This window comes from Falco naumanni, chromosome 9 (assembly GCF_017639655.2).
Source record: "Falco naumanni isolate bFalNau1 chromosome 9, bFalNau1.pat, whole genome shotgun sequence".
Lineage (NCBI taxonomy): Eukaryota > Metazoa > Chordata > Aves > Falconiformes > Falconidae > Falco > Falco naumanni.
Window position 1 is genome coordinate 24,013,163 of NC_054062.1, and position 20,444 is coordinate 24,033,606.

General features: G+C 62.1%; 3 protein-coding genes across 4 annotated transcripts; 2 read left to right on the forward strand and 1 right to left on the reverse strand.

Moving 5' to 3' along the window:
- The first annotated feature begins 374 nt into the window (after nt 1-374).
- SEMA4G (semaphorin 4G) lies at nt 375-13,654 on the forward strand. The gene is given in 17 exon segments (XM_040605867.1): nt 375-4,877; nt 4,879-4,928; nt 4,931-5,062; nt 6,249-6,397; nt 6,958-7,020; nt 7,104-7,202; nt 8,376-8,469; nt 8,701-8,814; nt 9,012-9,178; nt 9,328-9,497; nt 9,661-9,805; nt 9,884-10,106; nt 10,191-10,306; nt 10,662-10,813; nt 11,034-11,095; nt 11,193-12,756; nt 12,839-13,654. Coding segments are annotated over 16 exon segments (2,688 nt in total). The 5' UTR covers nt 375-4,776; the 3' UTR covers nt 12,044-12,756; nt 12,839-13,654.
- A 52-nt stretch (nt 13,655-13,706) lies between these two features.
- MRPL43 (mitochondrial ribosomal protein L43) lies at nt 13,707-14,843 on the reverse strand. The gene is made up of 3 exons (XM_040605870.1): nt 14,665-14,843; nt 14,133-14,239; nt 13,707-13,935 (listed from the first exon to the last, which is right to left on the reverse strand). The coding sequence occupies exons 1-3, from the start codon at nt 14,793-14,795 to the stop codon at nt 13,721-13,723; spliced, it is 453 nt and encodes a 150-aa protein (XP_040461804.1). The 5' UTR covers nt 14,796-14,843; the 3' UTR covers nt 13,707-13,720.
- A 160-nt stretch (nt 14,844-15,003) lies between these two features.
- TWNK (twinkle mtDNA helicase) lies at nt 15,004-20,193 on the forward strand. Of its 2 annotated transcripts, none has more exons than XM_040605868.1 (5): nt 15,004-16,332; nt 16,875-17,115; nt 17,780-17,887; nt 18,245-18,386; nt 19,063-20,193. In XM_040605868.1, the coding sequence occupies exons 1-5, from the start codon at nt 15,081-15,083 to the stop codon at nt 19,315-19,317; spliced, it is 1,998 nt and encodes a 665-aa protein (XP_040461802.1). In that variant the 5' UTR covers nt 15,004-15,080; the 3' UTR covers nt 19,318-20,193. The 2 variants fall into 2 exon arrangements, with proteins under 2 accessions (XP_040461802.1, XP_040461803.1); XM_040605869.1 differs by having other exon boundaries at nt 19,099-20,193.
- Nucleotides 20,194-20,444: the final 251 nt, after the last annotated feature.

Genomic DNA, 20,444 nt, shown 5'->3' on the forward strand with positions numbered 1-20,444 from the left:
AAAAATCCTGGCTGGTTGAGAAATATCTGTGCAGCAGCACCAGCCCAGTCCCACGGGTCAAATCCTGCCCCTGCAAATCTCTGCCGGGAAGGGTGGCTTGTCCTAGGCTGGCCTTTGGGGATGCTGCCAGGGGTGACCCATCACCTTGGAGGGCGTGAGGCCATGAGCAAGCCCCTGTGATGGACAGATGGATGGCTGGACACCACGGGCTCAGGGTGGACCCGACGTGTTGTCACTTGCTGTTTGGGCTCTGCGGCAGAAGCAAAGTGCTGGAAGTTCGTCAGGGGCTGAATTAAAGTTGCCTGGCAACCTCCTTCCCTGCTCCTCTTCCCGCATCTCGCAGGATTTTCTGCCTAAGGTTTGCAGGCTCCGGGGAAGGGAGGCCCATAACACGCTGCGCTCGCAGCCGGGCAGGGGCCAGGTTGCCTCTCGCTGCATGGCTGCTTTCGTGTCATTCCTTGGCTCCTTCCCATGCCTGGGAGCCAGCAGCTCTCCCTCCCTCATCCCCCAGAGCAGGTGCCTTTCCCCTCGCGCCCCTGGGCACTGGGAATGGGTCGGGCTGTTTTCGGCTGAACCCGAGGGCAGGTCCTGGGGGTCCCTGGCGGGGTGAAAGGGTGCTGGGGCAGTGGGAACGTGGCTGGGGGAGCCAAGGGAGACAGTGAGGTTGTGTGCTGGATTTGGCCCCCATGAGTGAAGCTGGATTGGCTGTGTGGGGTCTGGAGTGCCTGTGCCAGGCTGCTGTGAAAAAGCAAGGTGTAAACCATGTCTTCTGGTGCAGTCTTTGCTGGGAATTTTGTTAAGGCTGTTTTGCAACCCCGTTACCCCGAGGAGACCTGCAGGAAACCCTGCCCTCCCTGGGAAGCCAGCAGGTTGCTTGTAGGAGTGCACAGTGCCAAGGGGGGCAGCCCATGGGGAGGAGAGAAGGGTCCAGCAGCCATCCTAGTAGCCTGCATGGGCTTTACTAGAGCTTGGTGGAGCAACCACAAGCTGTCCACGGAGTAGTGGGATGGGGAAGCGTCCAATCCCACTTTGCAAATCTCTGTCCCGCCATCCAGGATGGTTGCTGGGGGTGAGCCGGAGAAGGGCTGCTCCCACTCAGTGTTTCCATTCTTTCTCCCAGGTTCCCTTTAAATTAAAGAGCTGGCGTTGTTTTTGGCTGTGCTGCCAAGGAAACAACCGTGGGGGGCCCATAAGACCCCAGCTGAGGTCCCTCCATATTTGCCAGCCCCACGGACAGCGCAGTTTCCCTGCATCACAGCTTCTCTGCATCGCAGCTTGTGGCCACCTCTCGGTCCCAGGTTTTGCTGCCTCGTGGCCAGCTGGAAGTGGCCACCATGGCTAGCAGAAGCTCCCAGTGCAGCGGCCATTGAGGGGAGCAGCAGCTTTGACTGGTTTCTTTGGCTGGATCCAGGCTGGCAAGACCTGCCACCTGGGAAATTCACTCATCAAAAGCTTTTTGTGCCTCCCGAGACGCTGGTCGTGGGGATTTTAAGGAGGTGCCGACTGGGCCGGCTCGTTTGGGTGTGCTGTGCCGGCCGGGTGCCGGTGGGAGGCTGAGGCCAGCACAGTCATGCTGGCACAGCTTCCGCTGTGACCCAGTAAACCCAGTCAGACCTGACCGGGGCTTGCTGGCTCCCCTGCACACTCACGCATGCCTGCACGCCTCCACCACCCTGCTGCTTCCCTGGTGTTCCCTGCGGACCAGCAAACCTGTCCTGCCGGCGGCGGGAGCTGAGGCTGGGGTCGGGCTTGCCTGGCTTCATGCTGGGAGCTGTGGCTGCATCCCGCAGGAGCACCAATAGCCGGCAGTGGAAGGGTGGGCTTTGGCCCCCATGGACGTTGCACATTGCAGTTAAAGTGTCTGGTTCCTGGCCTCACCCCACCCTTGTGGCGGCCATCGGCCCCATGGCCAGATCCTGCCTCCACCACCCTTCTCCTGCAGCATCTCTGGCTGGGGCGGGAGCTGGGGCCTGATTCCAGGTCCTGTGTCGGCCCCCCTTGCTCTGGGAAGTAGGTGAGGTGCCAAGGGGCTTGGGAGCTCACTCCTGGGGATGGGATAGGCTTTTCTGGGAAGTTTTTCTCTAAACCTCAGAGTTCATTGGAGCTGCTGCTGCTTTTCAGCCTCTTCCTCTCCCACTTTTGTGTCCCTCCTCCAGAGAAAACTCTCTGTGGCTCTTCCCCATGGAAGTGCTGGGCTTGAGCAATCCAGCCACCCCCAGCTCAACTGGACCCACAGACCAAAACCTCCTCTGCCTGCTGTCCCAGCCCTTGTCTTCACACAGCGCTTTGAATTTGCACCCTGCCAAGGGGGAAGTGATGGGTTTGGGGGTGCTGGGTGCAGCTGCAGCCTGGGGTGATGCTCTGACCAGGGCCAAGGATGGTTTCAGTACCTTGCTCTTTCTCCGCCACTCTATGAAAAATAAAAAATAAATAAAAAAATAGGGAAGCTCAGCACAGCCCTTCCCTTCAAGTAAAATATTAACTGGCTCTTACAGCTAACTGATTAAATGTCCTTTAGGACAAAGCTACATCTGATCTTGGGCGAAGTAGCCTTTGGAAATGGGTGTAGCTGCTGCCCTGGAAAAAGGGAAGGACCCAGCCCTGGCAGCAGGGGAGGCTGCTCCCTGCTGCCCCTGCCCGGCTAGGAACCCGGCACAGCGCTGCAGCTTCATTTATTACTTTTTGCCCCCTGTGCTGGCTGAGTGCTCATGCTGGTTAAATGTTAGCTGGGGCTGGCTCACAGGGCGGCACTTGCCCTGCAGTAAGCACCATCCCTGCCTCCCTGCCCGGCCACACTCCCAGTTCCAGTCCCTGTGATGGCCAGAGCTGGGCAGCAGGCAAAGTTCAGGGCTTGTTTGTTCAGGGGAGATAAGGCGAGGATGCCTGGGAGCACGCAGGCGGCTTGCAGGGCTGTTATTCATTTATTAGACAGTGTTGTTTGCCTTGTCATAAGAAGGTTTTTCCTCCCTTCTGCTTTCCCAGTCCAGGTGCACTGCGGCTCTCATGGCTTGTGCATGATTCTGGGCTTGTGATCCCTTGTAGAGTCCTGGGGAAGGGTCACGACAGCTGCCTAAGTGTCCCCTGTCCTGCTGGCAGGGTGGTGAGGCATCAGCGTGGGGCTGGCCGGAGCACTTTCAGGTGCTTTGGTGCTCCAGATGCAACCCTGCTGCTTGCTTCGTCCAAAAAACTTGGTGGTTTTGGCTCGTGCTAGACATGGTGCCACTAAAGCAACTTCTCACTGACCTCCATCCCCACTCATCTGCTTTGCATCGCCCTGTCAGGCCCATCACTCACAGGCAGACCCTCGGTCCAGACAGGGCTTGTCCCAGGAACAGGAGTTAGTTGAAGGGAGGACACCCCAGGTCACCATCCTCTGCTCCCCGGGGAGCTCAGCCCTGCGTGCAGCACCCTGCCTGCACCCAGCATTGGGTGCTCTGTGCTGGACCAGCGTCTGGGGGGTAGGGAGGCAGGAGGGAGCAGGGGGAAACATCTTCCCCCAGCCCCATTCCTGGGTGGGGCAGCAGCCAGTGCAGGTGCAAGGTCTGGGTCTGACCCCCCCCCCAAGAGAACAGCGGTTTAGTGCACACTCCAGGACTATGGCTGGATCCCACATCTGGCCTCTTGCTTCCCTTTTCAGCCCCAAAGCCCTTTTCACTTTCATTTCACTTTGGGTTTACCTCCCCTCTGCCTGAGACCCGGCAAGGTATTTGCTTCGGGGAAACCGTCTGCAGCAAGCATGTTTGAACAGCTTCTCTACAGGGCCAGGTATTTGGTTTATATAGATAGATAGAGATATATATTTCAACCCCTCTAAGCAGACGTACAGGTGCTGGTTGTGTATGGGGAGCTCTCCTGCTCAGAGATGGCCAGGTGTCTCCTTCCTCCTGCAAAACGACCTGGTTGGTGGCTTCCCCTGATGCAGCTGGGAGAGGTGGGGTGTTATGTGGGAGGCACAGGATGCATGAAAGCAAGAGCCAAGGTAGATGCTGAGCTTCAAGGCAGCCTGGGATGAAAAAGAAACTGAAATTTTGTGGAAAAACACTGGAGGGAAAAACTGTACTTCCCTGAAAAGACTTCAGCTGGAAAGGTGAAGATGCCAATGGCTTCTGTATGGGTTTTCCTTCTCGCTGCATCGCTGTGTGCCTGAAGCATCCTTCCCCCACACCTGTGTCCTCAGGAATCTCGTCATTTTAGGAGGGGTAGAACTTTGGGGACAAGTATCTTGTGTGGCAGGGGATGGCCAGCTGTGCTTTTGAGGAGGAGTGGAGCCTATGGGCTCCCTGGGACCCTCCCCCACCACCTGTCCTGCCACAGCCCAGGGCTAGGGGGGCTTGGCCCTGAGCCCCGCTCTTTGCTTTTGGGGGTAAATGTGGCTGCTTTTCATGTGTGAAAGTGCAAGGGGAGATCAGCTGGCTCTGCTGAAGCATGTAATTCGGTCAGGGAGAGCTGCAGGAAGATGGCTGAGAGGGAGGGAGGGAGGAGTGCAGAGCGGACCTGGAGGAAAACAAGCCTCCAAGCAAACCAAACCAAGCACTCAGCAAGTGACTGCAGCCCCATGACGGAGCAGATACTGAGCCAGGGGGATGCTGTGGGGGGTCGCTCTGCTCAAACTCCCCTCCCTCCCCTGTGCTGGCTGCAGGCTTCAGCACTGTGCCTCAGTTTCCCTTTTGGCAAACGATGGTTTGCTTTTCCCTGAAGCCATCCCTGGGCTGAGGCTGTGCCTGGTCAGGTGTCCATGCTTGTGCATGGCTGGCCTCTTCCCAAGCCCGCTTGTTCATGAGATGCTGGGGACAGCAGGAGCGTCTGACTCGGTGCTGTGTGTTTCAGGAGGTTTTGGTGGCCAGTCCCATCCTGGGGAGCTGGGGAGCCCGTCCCAAGCCTGTGCCAGTCTGGCAGTAGCAGGCTGGGTGGCTGCCCTTGCCAGGGAGCAGGAAGATGAGCGGAGGCACGGCCCATCTCCTGACAGTTCTCTTCATGGTGACTGTGGCAGTGATGGGCTACCCGTCACGGCGGTCTGCCACCGACCTGGATGCCACCCCCAGGACAACAGTCACCTTTGACGGTAAGGGGGTACGGGCCTTGGTGGTGGGTATGAGGTTTAGGATGCCAACACCGAGTTTGGTGCATCATGGCTGCATCCAGTCTTCGCCAGCCCCCCAGAGTGGGTGGCTCAGCATGGGGGGGTGGGGTAGGGGGTGGGCTAGAGAGGGGTCCTCTGGTCCCCTAGGCCTCAGAAACTGGAGCCTGCATGACTGTCCGGTGTTGGGTGCCCAGAGCCGATGTGCCCCAATGGATGGAGCAGGGCAAAAGCATCTCCCTGAAAGCCAGGGGGGACAAGGACATGCAGGGAGCCAGCCTGGGCCAGCCCCTGGCCCTGCCCAGCAGCCCTTGGAGGGTGTCCGGAGCTGGACACCACACCTGGGCTGGGCTCTCACAGCCCAAATAGTCGGCAGGGAGCTTGGCCTCCAGCTCTGTGGTGTCAGCCAGACCCAGCAGCGTCATTGTGCCTTGGGCATCCACACAACTTTTTTGATCTTGTTAGTGAAGCCCAGCTCAGCGGTCAGCAGCGGGAGAGGATTTCATTTGCAGCTGGGGTGCCATTTTCTCCCCAGGCAATGCCTCCTTTTGGGGGACTCATTCCCTCCCTAGCTCCCTCTGGGGTCACAAGCCCTGTGGGATTTTCTTCTCCTGCAGTGGGAGGGTCCGAGTCTGGCTTGGGGTCCCTGTGGCCAGGGCTGAGTCCCACCTCACGCATCTCAGCCCACCAAACTGGGTAGTTTCTCTGGCTCGGTGGGCAGGGAGCACCCAGCCGCACTGCAGAAGCCCAACCTGTGCAAGGCAGGGCAGTTTTGGTTCAGTTTTTTGCATCCTTCCTTTTGGGCTGGCTGGGTTTGGTTTGGAGCAGGGGTCACTGCCCCAGCGTGTTTTTGGTTCCTCCAGCAGTTCCCCAAACTGCATGACAGGTCCGTGCTGAGCATGGATGTTGCAGCTCCCACCCCTGAGCTGCCATTTTAACTTGCAGGGAGAAATCTCCCCTGTAAGCCTGAGCCAAATTAGTGCCATTCGCCTCTTACCAAACCTCCCCTTTTCCCTTCCTCCTGCCGTAACCGCTGATACCCACCACTGTCTGTCTGATAACCTTGGTGGGTGCTTTCCCACACACCCCTGGCTCCATCCTCTGTCTTTTCCCAGTGGCTTGTGCTACGCCTGCCCTGGGGTCCCCCCTAAGGCCGCTATTCCCTTTGCAGAGTTGTTGGGCGTCCGGCACTTCAGCGCACGCACCCTCAACTACAGCACCCTGCTGCTGGAGGACGACCGCGGCATCCTCTACGTGGGAGCCAGGGGAGCCATCTTCGCCCTCAATTCCAGTGATGTGGCCGACGGCTCCCACCGCACGGTGAGCCCGGCCTCTGCCCGCTGCTGTCTGGTTGTCCTCTCCTGTCCCACGCTGCCCGGTCCCTGCCTGAATTGTGGCCACCCTACCCCTGCTCATCCCCCCACTTGCCATCTCAGGTCTTGCCTGGAGGTGCTGTCCCCAGTTCTGTCCCCAGATCCCCTGTGTGTGCATGGTCCTTCAGCCAGGCAGCGTGGGGACAGCAGTGCAAGATATCCCCAAGCTCAGAGCTGCCTGCTTCAGGGACACCCCAGCAGGATGAGGGGCAAGGGCGAAGCACACCCATTTGCTCCCCCTGGGAAGGACACCCCAAAATCCTCCAGGGTCCTGTGGGTGCTCTGGGGTTTCTGCCTGCAGGTCAGGGTGTGGGACTGCTGTCGCCCTGGGCTTGGGGGGGATGCAGGCAAGGTGCCATCTCACGCTCTGAACTGCTGTCCTCTCTCTAAATAAAAGAGAGGATTTTAGCATCTCTGATGGCTCTGGCAGAGTCTGGAGCCTGCAGTGACAGGGGGACCATGCAGTGATGGGGGGTCATGCAGTGGCAGTCCCTCTTCCCCTTGCAGATCCACTGGGAAGCCTCCCCGGAGAAGCAGATGGACTGCCTGCAGAAGGGCAAAAACAACAAGGTAGAGCTGGTGGGTGGGTGCTGGGTGTTGGGGGGGCTGCCGCCGCTTTCCACAGCTCGTAATGCCTGTCCTCCCCCTCGCAGACCGAGTGCTTCAACCACGTGCGGTTTCTGCAGAGGCTGAACAGCACCCACCTCTACGCCTGCGGGACCTACGCCTTCCACCCACTCTGCGCCGCCATCGTGAGTACTGCTCAGCCCCACGGCTGTCCCCTGTCCCCTTCCACTGTGTCACCCTGGGGTGGTGCAGCCCTCCTCCTCTCCCACTGTTCCCGACCCACAGCCCCACTCCCTTTCTGCCCTCATCCCAGCCCCTCCCCAGCTTGGGAGCAGGCGAGTGACCCCCAGCCTGGCATGGGTGGGTTTGAGGACGCAGCCACCGTGACACAGATGCCCAGAGTCCCCACCCCAGTACTGGAGTTGGACTCTGATCCCATAGCAAGGTGGCTGGGAGTGGATCAGTGCTGGAGGGGGACACATGGCCTCAGCGGCACCGGCAGGTTTGGATGTGCCAGCACTGGAGCTGGTCCCCAGCGCCTGCTATTGCAGGGTCCCTTCCCAAAGAAGGGGGCAGACTGGCTGGTGGTGGGTGGCAGGTGTGCCAGGGGAGGGTGACAGTGGCAGGGATGACTCAGCAGCCTCTCCCTGGGGATTCCCAGGTGAGGCCAGGGGGTCCCTGTGTGGCCGTGACTCACAGCAGAGTGGCTGGGGACAGCCACGTCCCTTGGCAGTGGGACTTTCAGCCCTGTGCAATGGCTCCTCAGTGACTCAACTGCCCACCTCCCCTCCCTGAGCTGGGGGGCAAAGAGGCCTGAGGGTCACGTCCCCAGTGTGGCCGGGGAGCCCTGGAGGGGCCATGCCCATTCCCGTGGCTGTGCCACCGGTCCGGTTTGGCCATTGCACACCCTGGGAGCCAGGCGGAGGAGCTGCCGAGCTGGAAGGGCCCCATCATTATTTAACATGCTTTGAACTGCAAACCCCAAAGAACGTAACTCCTGCTGTGATGAGGACGTCACCTGGGGGGACCCAGCCCGGCAGGGCAGCGTCTGCTGGCCAGGCACAGCCCAGGAACATCAGCTGTGCTGGCCAGGCCCTGCCTGGTGCCCACATGATGCCAAAGTGGGGTGCTGCGGCTCCCCTTCACATCTTCGCCCTCCCCTGCTCTTGGCTGGGGGCTCTGGCTGCCCATGTGGTTTCTGACCAGCTGGAGGGTGCTGGGAGGGGTTGTCTTGCTCAGACAAGGGCACAGCCGTGAGCATCACTTTGTCCCCACTGGCAGCTTCTGCAAAGCCTGGGGCTGGCAAGCATGTCGGGTCTGTCCCCTCCTGTCTAACATGGTCCCCTGTCCCCCTCAAGGACGTGAACAGCTTCATGTTGCCATCCCACTTTGAGGAGGGCAAGGAGAAGTGCCCGTATGACCCTGCCCGTGGCTACACTGGCCTCATCGTGGGTAAGTGACACCTTTCTCAGGGCTGGCGGGAACATGCGGGATGCCACCAACCCTGGCCCATCCCCAACACCCCCATGGGAGGTCCCCAGCCAAGTGGGCTTTGTGGGGGGGGGGCTCAGCCAGCCAGGACTTGGCCCTTCTCCCCCTCTGTGTGGGGCGTGGGGGTGCTGGTGGCTTTCAGGGCTGTCCGAGGGGTGTGGGGCCATGCTGATGGGTGCCTGCCCTACCCAGATGGTGGCTTGTACACGGCCACACGCTACGAGTTTCGGAGTCTCCCCGACATCCGGAGGAACCTGCACCAGCGACCGCTGAAGACGGAGGAGTCCCCGCTGCACTGGCTGAATGGTGAGACGTCCCTGTCCCCTGCGGGACTGGTGTCACGGACTGTGGGATGCTATGTATTGCCTTGGGGAGCTTGGAGCAGGGGTGGGGGGGAGCCCTGGGGTCCTGTGTGGTTTGCCATGAGAGAAAACCGAGGCGGGGACAGATCCCCCATCCTGTGGTGGATCCCCCATCTCCACCTCTTGCTTTGTGTCCCCTAGATGCTGAATTTGTGGCCTCTGTGCTGGTCCAGGAGAGCAAGGACAGCCCTGTGGGTGACGATGACAAAATCTACTACTTCTTCATGGAGCGGGCAGGCGAGGAGACCACGTCCTTCTTTGACAAGAGCCAGGTGGCTCGAGTGGCCCGGGTGGCCCGTGTCTGCAAGGTAGGCATGTCCTCAGCCACAGGGAGCCGAGTGCTGCTCCTCCCAGCGCAGGCTCTACTGTCCTGCACCTTGGGGGAAACTGAGGCACGGGCAGAGCGGGGCACACACCGCTGCCAGCCAGTGCAGAAATTCTCCCTGCACCCTTCCAGAGTGACGTGGGGGGCAAGAAGATCCTGCAGCGCAAGTGGACGTCCTTCATGAAGGCACGCCTGGTCTGCTACATCCCCTACTATGAGGTGCTGCGCAGTGTCTGCAGCCTGGACGGGGGCGGCTGGGCCAGCACCATCTTCTATGCCGCATTCACACTCTCAGCACAGTGGTGAGTGGGGCGGTGGCCAAAACGGCTGGGGCCAAAAGTCTGTGGCACGGGGAGGACTGAAGATGCTTGAGGGGATGTGCAGGCAGATGCTGAGCACCTGGGGGTGCATCGGTGGGGCGCAGCCATGTGTCTGCCTGGGCTCAGGCAGGGCTCTGCCCCCCAGGAGGACCATGGAGGCCTCGGCTGTATGCCGCTACAGCATCTCAGCAGTGCAGCATGCCTTCGAGGGCCCCTACATGGAATACCAGGACTCAGCTCGCAAGTGGTCCCGCTACGATGGTGCGGTACCCGAGCCCCGGCCCGGCTCCGTGAGTGCCATGGGGTGCAGAGTGAGGGGAGCATGGGGCAGCCGCATCCCCCCCTGACCCCCCATCTCCCCCGGGCAGTGCATCACGGACCACTCCCGCAGGAAGGGTTACAACTCCTCGCAGGACCTGCCCAACAGCGTCCTGGACTTTGTCAAGCTGCATCCGCTCATGTTCGAGGAGGTGAAGCCGGCTGGCGGGGAGCCGCTGCTGGTGAAGAAGAGCGTGGCGTACAGCCAGCTGGCTGTGGACAGGGTGCGAGCCCTCGATGGCCGCTCCTATGATGTGCTCTTCATGGGGACAGGTGAGCATGGGATGAGTTTACCGGGTCTCTGCTGTGCCGGGAATGCACCCCACAGTCCCTCCTGACCCCTGCTCTCCTCTCCAGGAGACGGCTGGATCCACAAGGCTGTGGTGCTGGGCTCTGGCATCCACATTGTGGAGGAGATGCAGGTGTTCAGGGAAGCGCAGCCCGTGGAGAGCCTGGTGATCTCCCGCACCCAGGTGAGGGGTGGAATTAGTAGGGGGGCACCACACGCGGGGCATGTTTGTGCTGCGAAGCTGCCATTGGGCTGTTAGAGACACAGGGAGGGACATGACTCCTGGGTCACCCAACTAGGATACGTGTCAGTGCCTGGCGGGGCAGCCTGGGGAAAGGGACCGGCCTGGCCCCCACCTCCTTGGCAGGTGCCAGCTGCAGCCATGGGCACTGACTGGAGCTGGGGGCCCTGCCCCATGCACCCCCACCAAGGGAGAGCTGTGCTGTGGGGGTGGGGGAGGATCTCTGGGCACCATGGGGCACCCCACAGCCCAGCTGCACCATGGCAGGGCAGTGCTGAGCCAGCCCTTTCCCCCCCAGAGGAGCCTGTATGTGGGGGCAGCCAGTGGGATCCTGCAGGTGCCCCTGGCCTCCTGCACCAGGTACACCTCTTGCTATGACTGCATCCTCGCCCGGGACCCCTACTGCGCCTGGGATGGCAGGGCCTGCCGCGCCACCGCCACCGCAGACAGGTAGGAACAGGCTGCCTGTCCCTAGCGGCGTCCCTACGAGCCTTCCACCTGGCCCATCCCTTCCACCTGCCCCATCCCGTGCTGTCACATCACCCCATGGCACAGCCGCCCTGGTGCCACCACCGAGTCTGGCATCTGGTGGTGGCTCTCCCGGTGGCTGTGATCCCATAAGGGTGGGCTCAGCCAGGGCTGTATGGCTGAAGCCCCCTATGCCTTGCAGCACTGGGCTGGTGCAGGACATTCAGAACGGCAACGACGGATGCCGGAGCAGCTCGGGGCGGGGTGAGTCTGTGCTGCCCCTCGGGACCACGGGGGATGCCAGTGTCCAGCATCTCTTAGGGTGGCTGGGATGGGTGTGAGGCGGTGTGTGTCCCCGCAGGCTCCCTGCTGTGGAAGAACCGGACGGTGCTGCAGGGGGACGACGTGCTGCTGCCCTGCGACCAGCGCTCCAACCTGGCACGAGCCATCTGGCTGCTGAACGGCAGCGAGGCGCTGGGCTCAGGGCAGGACCGGCTGCGCGTCGGGGTGGACGGGCTGCTGGTGACGGACACGCTGCCCCAGCACAGCGGCGAGTACCGCTGCTACGGGGAGGAGCGGGGTCTCCGGATGCTGCTGGCCACCTACAGCCTAACCGTGCTGCCCGAGCTGCCTCGTGGTCCCACGGCCACGCCCCAGCCCCACACCGCCAGCCAGGTGTCCGGTGACATGAAGGTGGCTTACATCTCCGCCATTGTCACCTTGGTGGTACTGTGCGCCGTGCTCAGCACCGTCCTCCTCTATGTGTCCTGCCTGGAGAAGCGCAAGGGCAAGTATGTCCTGGGGGAGCCGCGGCCAGCCAGCGTGGAGCTGCAGACCATCTCGGCCAACTGCCTGCGCAAGGGCCGCCGGGAGGAGGAGGAGGAAGAGAAGGAAGGGCTCACCTACCCTGACGGCTGCCTGCGGATCATCCCTGGCGAGGCACCCACAGCTGCCACCTCCCCAGTCAAGGAGCTGCCGGCCGCCGTGCCCCCGCTGCCGCCGCCGCTGCCAGCCGAGCTCACCAACGGTGTGGGGGCTCTGCCCAACGTCCTCCGCAAGATGAACGGCAACAGCTACATGCTGCTGCAGCAGCAGGAGGAGCCCCTGGCCTCGCCGCTCTACAGCGCGTCCTTCACCGAGGAGCTCAGCAAGATCCTGGAGAAGCGGAAACACACGCAGCTGGTGGAGAAGCTGGATGAGAGCTCCGTGTAGGGGCTGGGGAGGGTCCTGCCAGCGGGACCCTCCTCCCCTCCAGCCCCTTCTCCCACCCCCTGCCAGCAGTGTTACAAGACTCAGGCAAAACTACCTCCTGGATGGCAGAGCCGGGCCGGGCCCGGGCTCAGCCGTTCCTTTGGCTTTTCTCTCTCCTTTTGAGACTCACTGTACAGAAAAAAAGAAAAAGAATCTATTTAAATTTGGGAGCTCTATTTATGTATAAAAACCCACTGACGGTGGCCACAAGCTGGAGGCAGGAGCTGGCACCTGGCTGAAGGTGGACACCGGGGGGAGGGTTTCTGTCTGCCCGCTCAGGTGTGAGACGCTGTTGTGGACGCATGGACTCAGCCTGCCCTGCTGGGCATCCCTTGGCACACAGGAACGGGATGGCTGCTGAGAGGTGGGTGAGGAGCAGGGAGGGAGGCTGGGGGCTCTCACAGGGCGCAGGGTTCCCTCCCAGCATGGGGCCAGGTTGGGTTTTCCCCAGCTGCCCACTCACAGGTGGGAGAGGGGCTGCGGACACGTCTCATGGGGCGGGGTGGCCTTGGTGGCTGCCAGCCCCTGCCCGCTGTCCCACATCTGCCCCCTCAGGGTCTCCTCTCCAGGAGAGGATGGTTTGGCAAGGGATGGAGCCGGGGCAAGGAGCTGACATCCCAAACACCCCAGAGCAGCTGGTGGAGAGGTGCATGCCCGCTGCGAGGAGGCCCCAGGTGAAATGCAGGGCTAGGTGCCCTGGGGAGGTGGCACCCCTGCAGCCTCTGACCCTGACAGGGCTTTACCCCCTCTCCCCAGGGTGCTGCACAAGAAGAGTGGGATGCAGCAAGATGCACCGGCAGCAGGACCAGCACCACCATGCCCTGCAGCATGGCAAGGGACCAGCACATCACCCACATCCCCCCAACGTCTGCAGCAGTCCCATGGCCCTGGGAAACAAGTTTCTGCCCTCCTGCGTGGTACCATTGGAGAACTGGGGTTCACACAGCCCTATCCCCTGCGGACAACATGTGGGAGAGGAAAAATCCTCAACACAGCAAGGAGGAGGAACTGTGGACAAGGACCTGCCTCCCTGTGGGGCCTCCTGCTCTTCATGGCACTTTCCAGGGGCAGCCACTGTCCCTAAATCCCCCCAACTACCTCTACTCCTGCCGCCTCCTGGGGGACCCAAGGGATTAGGGTGACAAAAGCATCTCTGCCTGAGGACAGTGCAGTAACACCAGAGAAGCTGGGGAGGGACAGACTTGCTGGGGTGTGTGTCCTCCCTTCTGTGTTCCTTGCTGGCACCTCCAGGATCAGGACATCATCTGGAGCTCAGCCCTGCAGAGGGGGCAGGAGGGAGTGGCAGCCCCTGGGGTCCCTAAAAAGGCTGGAGCCCAGGGCCTCCTGCCCTAGAAGAGCAAGGCTTACTGGGAAAAGGCAAGAGCTGGATGGCTGGGCTCCCCCACCCTGCCCCCACTGTTGCTTTTGATGCAAGGGGTGGGGTGAGCCACCCCCGAGCACATATGCACACACCCTCCACCCCACCCCAGGAAGGGTATTGCCCTCTGTGTCTGGCGTCCCTCGTGCACAGCCCCCACACGCGCCCTGGCAATAAACGCGGCTCTGTCTGGACACGGCATGGTGGCATCTCTCTGCAGGCAGGAGGAGAGATGGATGCGGAGGCTGGGGGCAGAGGCTTTATTGGGGCTGCAGGCGTGGGCCCTGGACAGTGAGGATGGAGGGTTTGTTGGTCAGAGGGTGCCACTGGCCCTGGATACTGGGGTTGTCAGTGTGGAAGGGTTTGCGGATGCGGATGATGTCCAGGCCAGACTGCCCAGCTAGCTTGGTGGCCAGCTGCATGATCTCTTCACACGTCTTGCTGGCGATGAGCTCCTCCCGCACAGTCCCGTTCACTGTGACAGAGCAGGGGGGTCAGGCCAGACCCACGCACCCCCACAGCCCACATCCCCCCCCCCCCCCCCCCAGGGAGCAACTGCTGTTCTCCCATCCCACAGGGCTGCCAGCCCCAGCACCGACTGCAGCTGAGCAGAGACAGCTCCTGTCCCCATCCTGCCCCTCCCCAAACCTCCGTGCCCCCCTCAGCACTCACAGTACTCGGCCAGCAGCAGCGGGGCCCGGCCGGAGCGGGGGCTGATGTAGAGGACGACATCGGGGTGCTGCCGGGCAAAGTCCAGCGCCGCCTCCTCCACGAAGTCCCTGTGGGGGGATGGGGGGGCCGTCGGCCCCAGTGGGGTCACAGAGTGGCGATCACCGCAGCCCCCGCCCCAGAGCAAAGAGCAGAGGTAGGGTCACCCCCGCCCTGGTGCCCCTGCCCGCGGGAGGGGTCACAGTGCAGCGGTCGGGGCAAGTCGGAGGCCACCACCACCCACCCCTGCGCCAGGGGGGGCGAGGTCAGGTCGCAGCGCCGCCTTCGAGCGCCGCCCCCGTCACGGAAGAGGGCCCGAGTCACGGCGCCGCCCCTCCCCCCGCCTCTGTGGGTCAGAGGTCAGCAGCACCTTCCCCTTCCCTATACAGAGGTCACCACAGCTTCCCGTAGGCCCCTCCTGCAGCAGGTCAGGTCGCCAGGCCCCCCCGCCATCCCCGGCGCTCAGGGGCGGCGGGTGCGACGCCTCCGACGGTACCTGGCGCCGCGGGCGTCGGCCGCGGTCGGGCTGAAGAGGAGCTGGAGGCGCTGGAGCTGCCGCACGTAGCGACCCACGCCGTTGTGCAGGACGGCCGTCAGGAACCGGCTGGGCGTCCCGCGGCCCGTCATGGCGCCGCTCTCACCCGGCACCGGAAGCGGAGCCGCGCGTGGCGGCCAGGACATCCGCCCCGGGTCCGCTCGCGGAAGTGACGCTCCGAGCGCGGCGGCGGCGGGGTCAGGCAATGGCGGCGTCCGTGGAGCTCCACGTGAGGGGGGCAGTCTGAGCGGCGCCGGGCCGGGGGGCGGGGGGCCGAGGGGCCGGGGGGCCGGGGACCGCGGGGCAGCCGCCGATGCGGACCGGCAGCGGCGCGGGCGGGTGCCGCGGCGGCCCGGGCTGGGGCGGGCGCCGGCGGGATGGCGGCGGTGCCGCTGCGGCCCTGCAGAACCGCTGTCCGCCTCCTGCCGCTGCTCAGCGGGGGGACGAGGAGCAAGGGAGCCTCCCTGAGCCCCGGCGTGCCGGGCCGCCTCACCCAGCGGCGCTACAAGAAGGACGTGCTGCCGTCCCCCGAGGGGCCCGTGCCCTCCGTCTCCATCACTGAGATCCGGCAGTACCTGCGGGCCCAGGGCATCCCCTTCCACGATGGGTACAGCTGCCTGCACACCCCCAGCCTCTTCACCAGTGGCCAAGAGGCCCAGCCGCCGCCCTCCAGCTCTTCTTACACGCTTTTCATTGACAAGACCACGGGCAGCTTCCTCTGCACGGCCACTCTGGCTGAGGGCACCTGGCAGGACTTCCAGGCCAACGTGGAGCTGCGGCACCGCGGCATCCCCCCTGCCAGCTCGGAGGAGCCGGAGGAGGACACGCAACAGGCTCGCAAAGATGCCCACAGCATCTGGGACCGGGCGGTGCCACTCTGGGAGCTGCTGGATGAGGAGGAGACCAACGAGACCAAGGCCATGTTCGGTATCTCCCTGGTGACAGACACCACCCTGAAACGCTTTGGGGTGCGTTATCTGAGGACTGCCAAGTCACTCGTCTTTCCCTGGTTCAGCCCCCGCGATGCGACGCTGAAGGGCTTGAAGCTCATGAAAATGGAGAAGAAGGGAGATGTGATATCTTACGTGGAAGAAACATTACCCCGCTTCGATTCCTATCGCAATCTCTTTGGGCTGCCCCTGATCAGCCGCCGAGACACAGAGCTGGTCTTAACTGGGTGGGAGCTGGATGCCCTGGCCCTGCACCAAGCTACGGGGGTAGCCAGCCTGGCCCTGCCACGGGGGACCACCTGCCTGCCCCCTGCCCTTCTGCCCTACCTGGAGCAGTTCAAGCGCATCACGCTGTGGCTGGGGGAGGACCTGCGCTCCTGGGAGGCCGCCAAGCTTTTTGCCCGCAAACTGAGCCTCAAGCGCTGCTCCCTGGTGCGCCCTGGTGACCTGCAGCCCCGGCCTTTGGAGGCTCTAAACCAGGGCCTGAACCTCACTAGGATCCTGCGTGCCGCCCTGCCTGCCAGCCACAAATCCATCATTTCCTTCCGGAAGCTGCGCGAGGAGGTGTTTGGGGAGCTGGTCAACACTGAGCAGGTGGCTGGCATCAAGTGGGCACGCTTCCCCGAGCTCAACAAGCTTCTCAAAGGGCATCGCAGAGGGGAGCTCACCATCTTCACAGGTGATGGGCAAACAGCTAGTGGATGGGGGGAGTAGAAGGCTCTTCAGTGGCTTCATTCTCCTGGTGGTGACAGATCACGAGCCTTCCAGGTCGCTTTCTGCTCATGGCTTCAGCTGAGCCCATCTTGGGGATGTGTGAGAGGCTGGGGCATGTTCCTAGGTGCTGTGGGGCTGGGCATGCCAGTGTGGCGATGGGTCCCTGCCTGGGGTGGCACAGGATGTCCTGAGATGTCCCGAGAGGTCCCTTATCCCTGCTTCCATCCACCATCTACTGTCTGAGCCCTCCCTGTGCCCCCGCTACTGGCTGCCAAACATTTCCTTACACCCCACAGGGACCTGCTGGCTCTTGAAGATGACAAATGTGTACCCAGACATCTAGCCTAGCACAAGATGCTGCCTGTTTATGGTGGGAGCACTGTGGATGGGCTGGTCTTATCCCTCTCCCTGTCACTTCCACCTCCAAACAACTCCCCCCCGAGCATGTTCAGGATAGGTCAGGTCGTCTCCCCCAGCTAATTCATCCTGTTGTTGTCCCTGTGCCAGGCCCAACAGGCAGCGGGAAGACGACCTTTATCAGTGAGTACGCGCTGGACTTGTGCATGCAGGGGGTGTGCACACTGTGGGGCAGCTTCGAGATTAACAATGTTCGCCTGGCCAAGATCATGCTGACGCAATTTGCCACCCAGCGCCTGGAGGACCAGCTGGAGCTGTATGACGAGTGGGCTGATCGCTTTGAGGACCTCCCGCTCTACTTCATGACCTTCCATGGCCAGCAGAACATCAAGTATGATCCCACATCTTCATCCCCAGTGGTGTTTACCCGTCATGGCACGTGCTGCAGGACCGTGGGGAGCCAGGGCTCGTCTCCTGCAGTGGGTCACAGACTTGGGGCTGGTAGGGGGCACGTTGGGGCTGTTCAAGTCCCGGTGTTGGCCTGTGGGAGCTGCATGGCTCACCTGGCTGCATTCCTGCTGATGCGGGGACTGTCACAGCCTCCCCGTGTAGTGGGGGTGAAGGGAGGAGACAGGTCCCTGCGCTAGGCGGCTGCTCTACAACCACCCTCTGCCCCTGGCAGGATGTGCCCTGCCCCGGGTCACCTGGCAGCGCTGCTGTTTGCTGAGGAGCGAGGACAGGCACCTCCACCTCCTCTGATTCACCAGGCGCTGTGGTGTGTGCACGCATCCTCATGTGTCCTGAGGGTCCCTGTGGGCTTGGGGGATCATGGAATAGTGGGCAGGGGCCATGTGGGCAGCAGCTGGCCTTACCTGTGGGGATGGGGCTGTGTCTGTCCTGTGACAGGAGATGTGGGGGTGGGACATGCCCAGGGCCCAGTGGGAGCCAGCCTGGTACCTCCTAGCTCTGCCTCTCCCTGTCCCCATGCCTGGCTCAGCATCCCCATCCCTGCCTTTGCTGATCCCTGGGGCTGATCCCGGTCTCCCCCTGCCCAGGACAGTGATTGACACCATGCAGCATGCCGTCTACATGTACGACATCACCCACGTGGTTGTTGACAACCTTCAGTTCATGATGGGACACGAGCACCTCTCTGTGGACAGGTAGCCTTTCTCCAAACCACCTCCTTCCTGCGCCAGCCTGTCACTGGAGCTGGCCCTGTTGGGTGTCACACGAGGGCTGGGGACCCATGCAGCGGGTCCCCTTTAGTCCTCTATGGCAGCCCTGTTTTGTTGAAGGGCAACTACCGCCCTGGGGAGGGAGAAGTGGGGAAGGGTAAGCTGGTTACCTGTGACCGCTGTTGTGCCCTATCTCTTTGGCTGTGTGGGTCTGGCTGCTTCACAAAGAGTGAGCCCAGACCCCTGGATGCTTCCTGCTGTGGGGCAGAACCTGGCAGCATCTTGCTGCTCCCCTGCACCGAGCAGTGGCAGCCCCTGACCCCATTCTTGCTGCTGTGGCAGGCTCGCTGCCCAGGACTACATCGTTGGTGCCTTCCGCAAGTTTGCCACGGAGAACACTTGCCACATCACACTGGTCATCCATCCCCGCAAGGAGGATGATGAGAAGGAGCTGCAGACAGCCTCCATCTTTGGTTCTGCCAAGGTGAGCTGGGCTGGGGTGGCCCTCCTGTCCCTCAGGCACAGCATGTTCCCAGGAAGAAGCTGGGATACATTGGGAAGCCATCCACAGCTGCCCCCAGCACCCTGAGTTGTCACTCAGGGCCTGAAAGATGCTGTGAGAGGCAGGACATCCCCAGGCCTCCTGTCACCTGCTGAAGATGTGGAGTCCCAATTTGGCCAGGCCTTGGTAGGGAGATGCAGACAGGGAGGAAACCCTTTGCCAACTAAAGCTCTGCTGGCCCTTTAGGTGCAGTTAATTAATACTCATCAGCTGTGAGTGGGATGTAGTATGAAATAATTAAAGAAGGAGCTGGGGAGGGTGCAGGGTTGGGCTCTCTGAGTGCTCCAGTCTGCTGTGATGCTGAACAATCCTGCAGTGGTGGACAGGAGGAACTCTTGAGTGCGTGGCCTTCCCGTGCTCGCTTGTTTCCCTAGGGCATGCTGTGGCTTCAGCTCATGCCTGTCTGCCCAGTGGGTCCCTGGGAAGTCCTGGGGGAACACAAGGGGTAGATGTTTGGGGGGTGCTGAAGCTGCTGGGGTCTGGGATGCCCTGTTACAGTGCTCGAAGGAGCTGGGCAGGCAGCCTGTGAGCACCTCTGAGCCCTGTGACTGGCTGCATCCCCAGCACCCTCCTGGAGATGTTTTCCTCCCCCCCCCAGGCCAGCCAGGAGGCTGACAACGTGCTCATCCTGCAGGACCGTAAGCTGGTGACAGGGCCAGGGAAGCGCTACCTGCAGGTATCCAAGAACCGCTTTGATGGAGACGTGGGCGTCTTCCCCCTGGAGTTCAGCAAGGCCTCGCTCACCTTCTCATCTAGCAAAAGTAAGGTCAAGGTGAAGAAGATGAAGGAGGAGAAGGCGCTCTTAGCCAAGAAAGCACCGGAGGGAGGCTCAGGAAGCTCCAAGAAGCGATGAGCCTGGCAGGTCTCTTCCTTGGTCTGTCAGGAGGGATGGGGACTGGTGCTGGGGGCATGGACCTGGGGCGTGTCGGTCCCTCCTGCCCCAGGAGCAGCAGCCGCTTGCTGCTGTGGCCATTTCTCCTCCTGTGTGAACAAGCCTCATGGCCACCAGCATGGTGTGGGGCCATCATGAGAGAAATGGGCTCATCCCAGATAAGAGTGGCCAGGGGAAGGTGCTTTGGCAAACACTGGCCGCTCTGTACTGGTGCTACGTGCGGGGGGAACTGAGTCAGCAAGGGTTGAGTGAGGGGGGTGGGAGGGTCATCTCTGGACCTGGGGCAGGTTGTTAAATTGTGGCTAAAATGGAGCAAAAGTCCCGGGCTGTCACTGGTGGGGGGAGCTGTGCAGAGGGAAACAGTGGGAACCCTCCAGTCACAGGTGGAGCCCTCTGGGCTCGATCCTGGCTGGTATGGAGCCAGCGAGGGGAAGGAGGTGGAGGGAAGCGTGGGAGATCGTGGATGGCTTTTGCCCCAGAGCTGTGCACTCCCCGTGGGACGTGGTGGGAGCTGAACCCCCACAGCACCACTGCTCATGGCAGGGAGGGCAGCACCGTCCTGCACCGGCAGCTGCTCTGGCCGCTCGGCTAACGTCGGCTCAGGGTCTCACCCGGCCCCTCGGGGGGCCGTCACCAGCAGTAAAACCTCGGGGGGCGCAGCCCTGCCTTGTTCTGCGGGACTGGGGGGGTGGCCACCCCCGTGCCTTCTGGGCTGGGGGCAGCGAATACTGTGACCTGGCCAGTCCTTGCTGTGGTAGGACAAGTCCACAGCTGGATCTTGGTCTAATCCCTTTGGGGTTGTTTTTTTTCTTTCCTAGTTTTATTAAAACATAAATGTGAGTGCCATTTCTGTGCTGCTGACCCTGTGACTGGGAGACCCTGAGGCTGGGGGGTGGGAGGGGGACTCCAGAGGACTTGGGGGATGCAGTGCCAGGGGTTGTCCCCTCTGTGCAGGGCATCCCGCCCGGCCCTGGCACACGGGTTATTGCCAGCCTCCGCACCAGGCATAGTTTTAACCTGAGCCATAATGAGGGGCCGGGGCAGGCAGGCAGCACACACCCAGCCCTGGGTTTCCGGGGTGCACTGGC

Coding starts and splice junctions, on each gene's coding strand:
- MRPL43 (XM_040605870.1), bottom strand. CDS start 14,795: ATGACGGGCCGCGGGACGCCCAGCCGGTTCCTGACGGCCGTCCTGCAC. Junction 14,240..14,664: donor GCCGACGCCCGCGGCGCCAG/GTACCGTCGGAG, acceptor ATCCCCCCACAG/GGACTTCGTGGAGGAGGCGG. Junction 13,936..14,132: donor GCTGCTGCTGGCCGAGTACT/GTGAGTGCTGAG, acceptor GCTCTGTCACAG/TGAACGGGACTGTGCGGGAG.
- TWNK (XM_040605868.1), top strand. CDS start 15,081: ATGGCGGCGGTGCCGCTGCGGCCCTGCAGAACCGCTGTCCGCCTCCTG. Junction 17,116..17,779: donor CATGGCCAGCAGAACATCAA/GTATGATCCCAC, acceptor CCCCCTGCCCAG/GACAGTGATTGACACCATGC. Junction 17,888..18,244: donor GAGCACCTCTCTGTGGACAG/GTAGCCTTTCTC, acceptor CTGCTGTGGCAG/GCTCGCTGCCCAGGACTACA.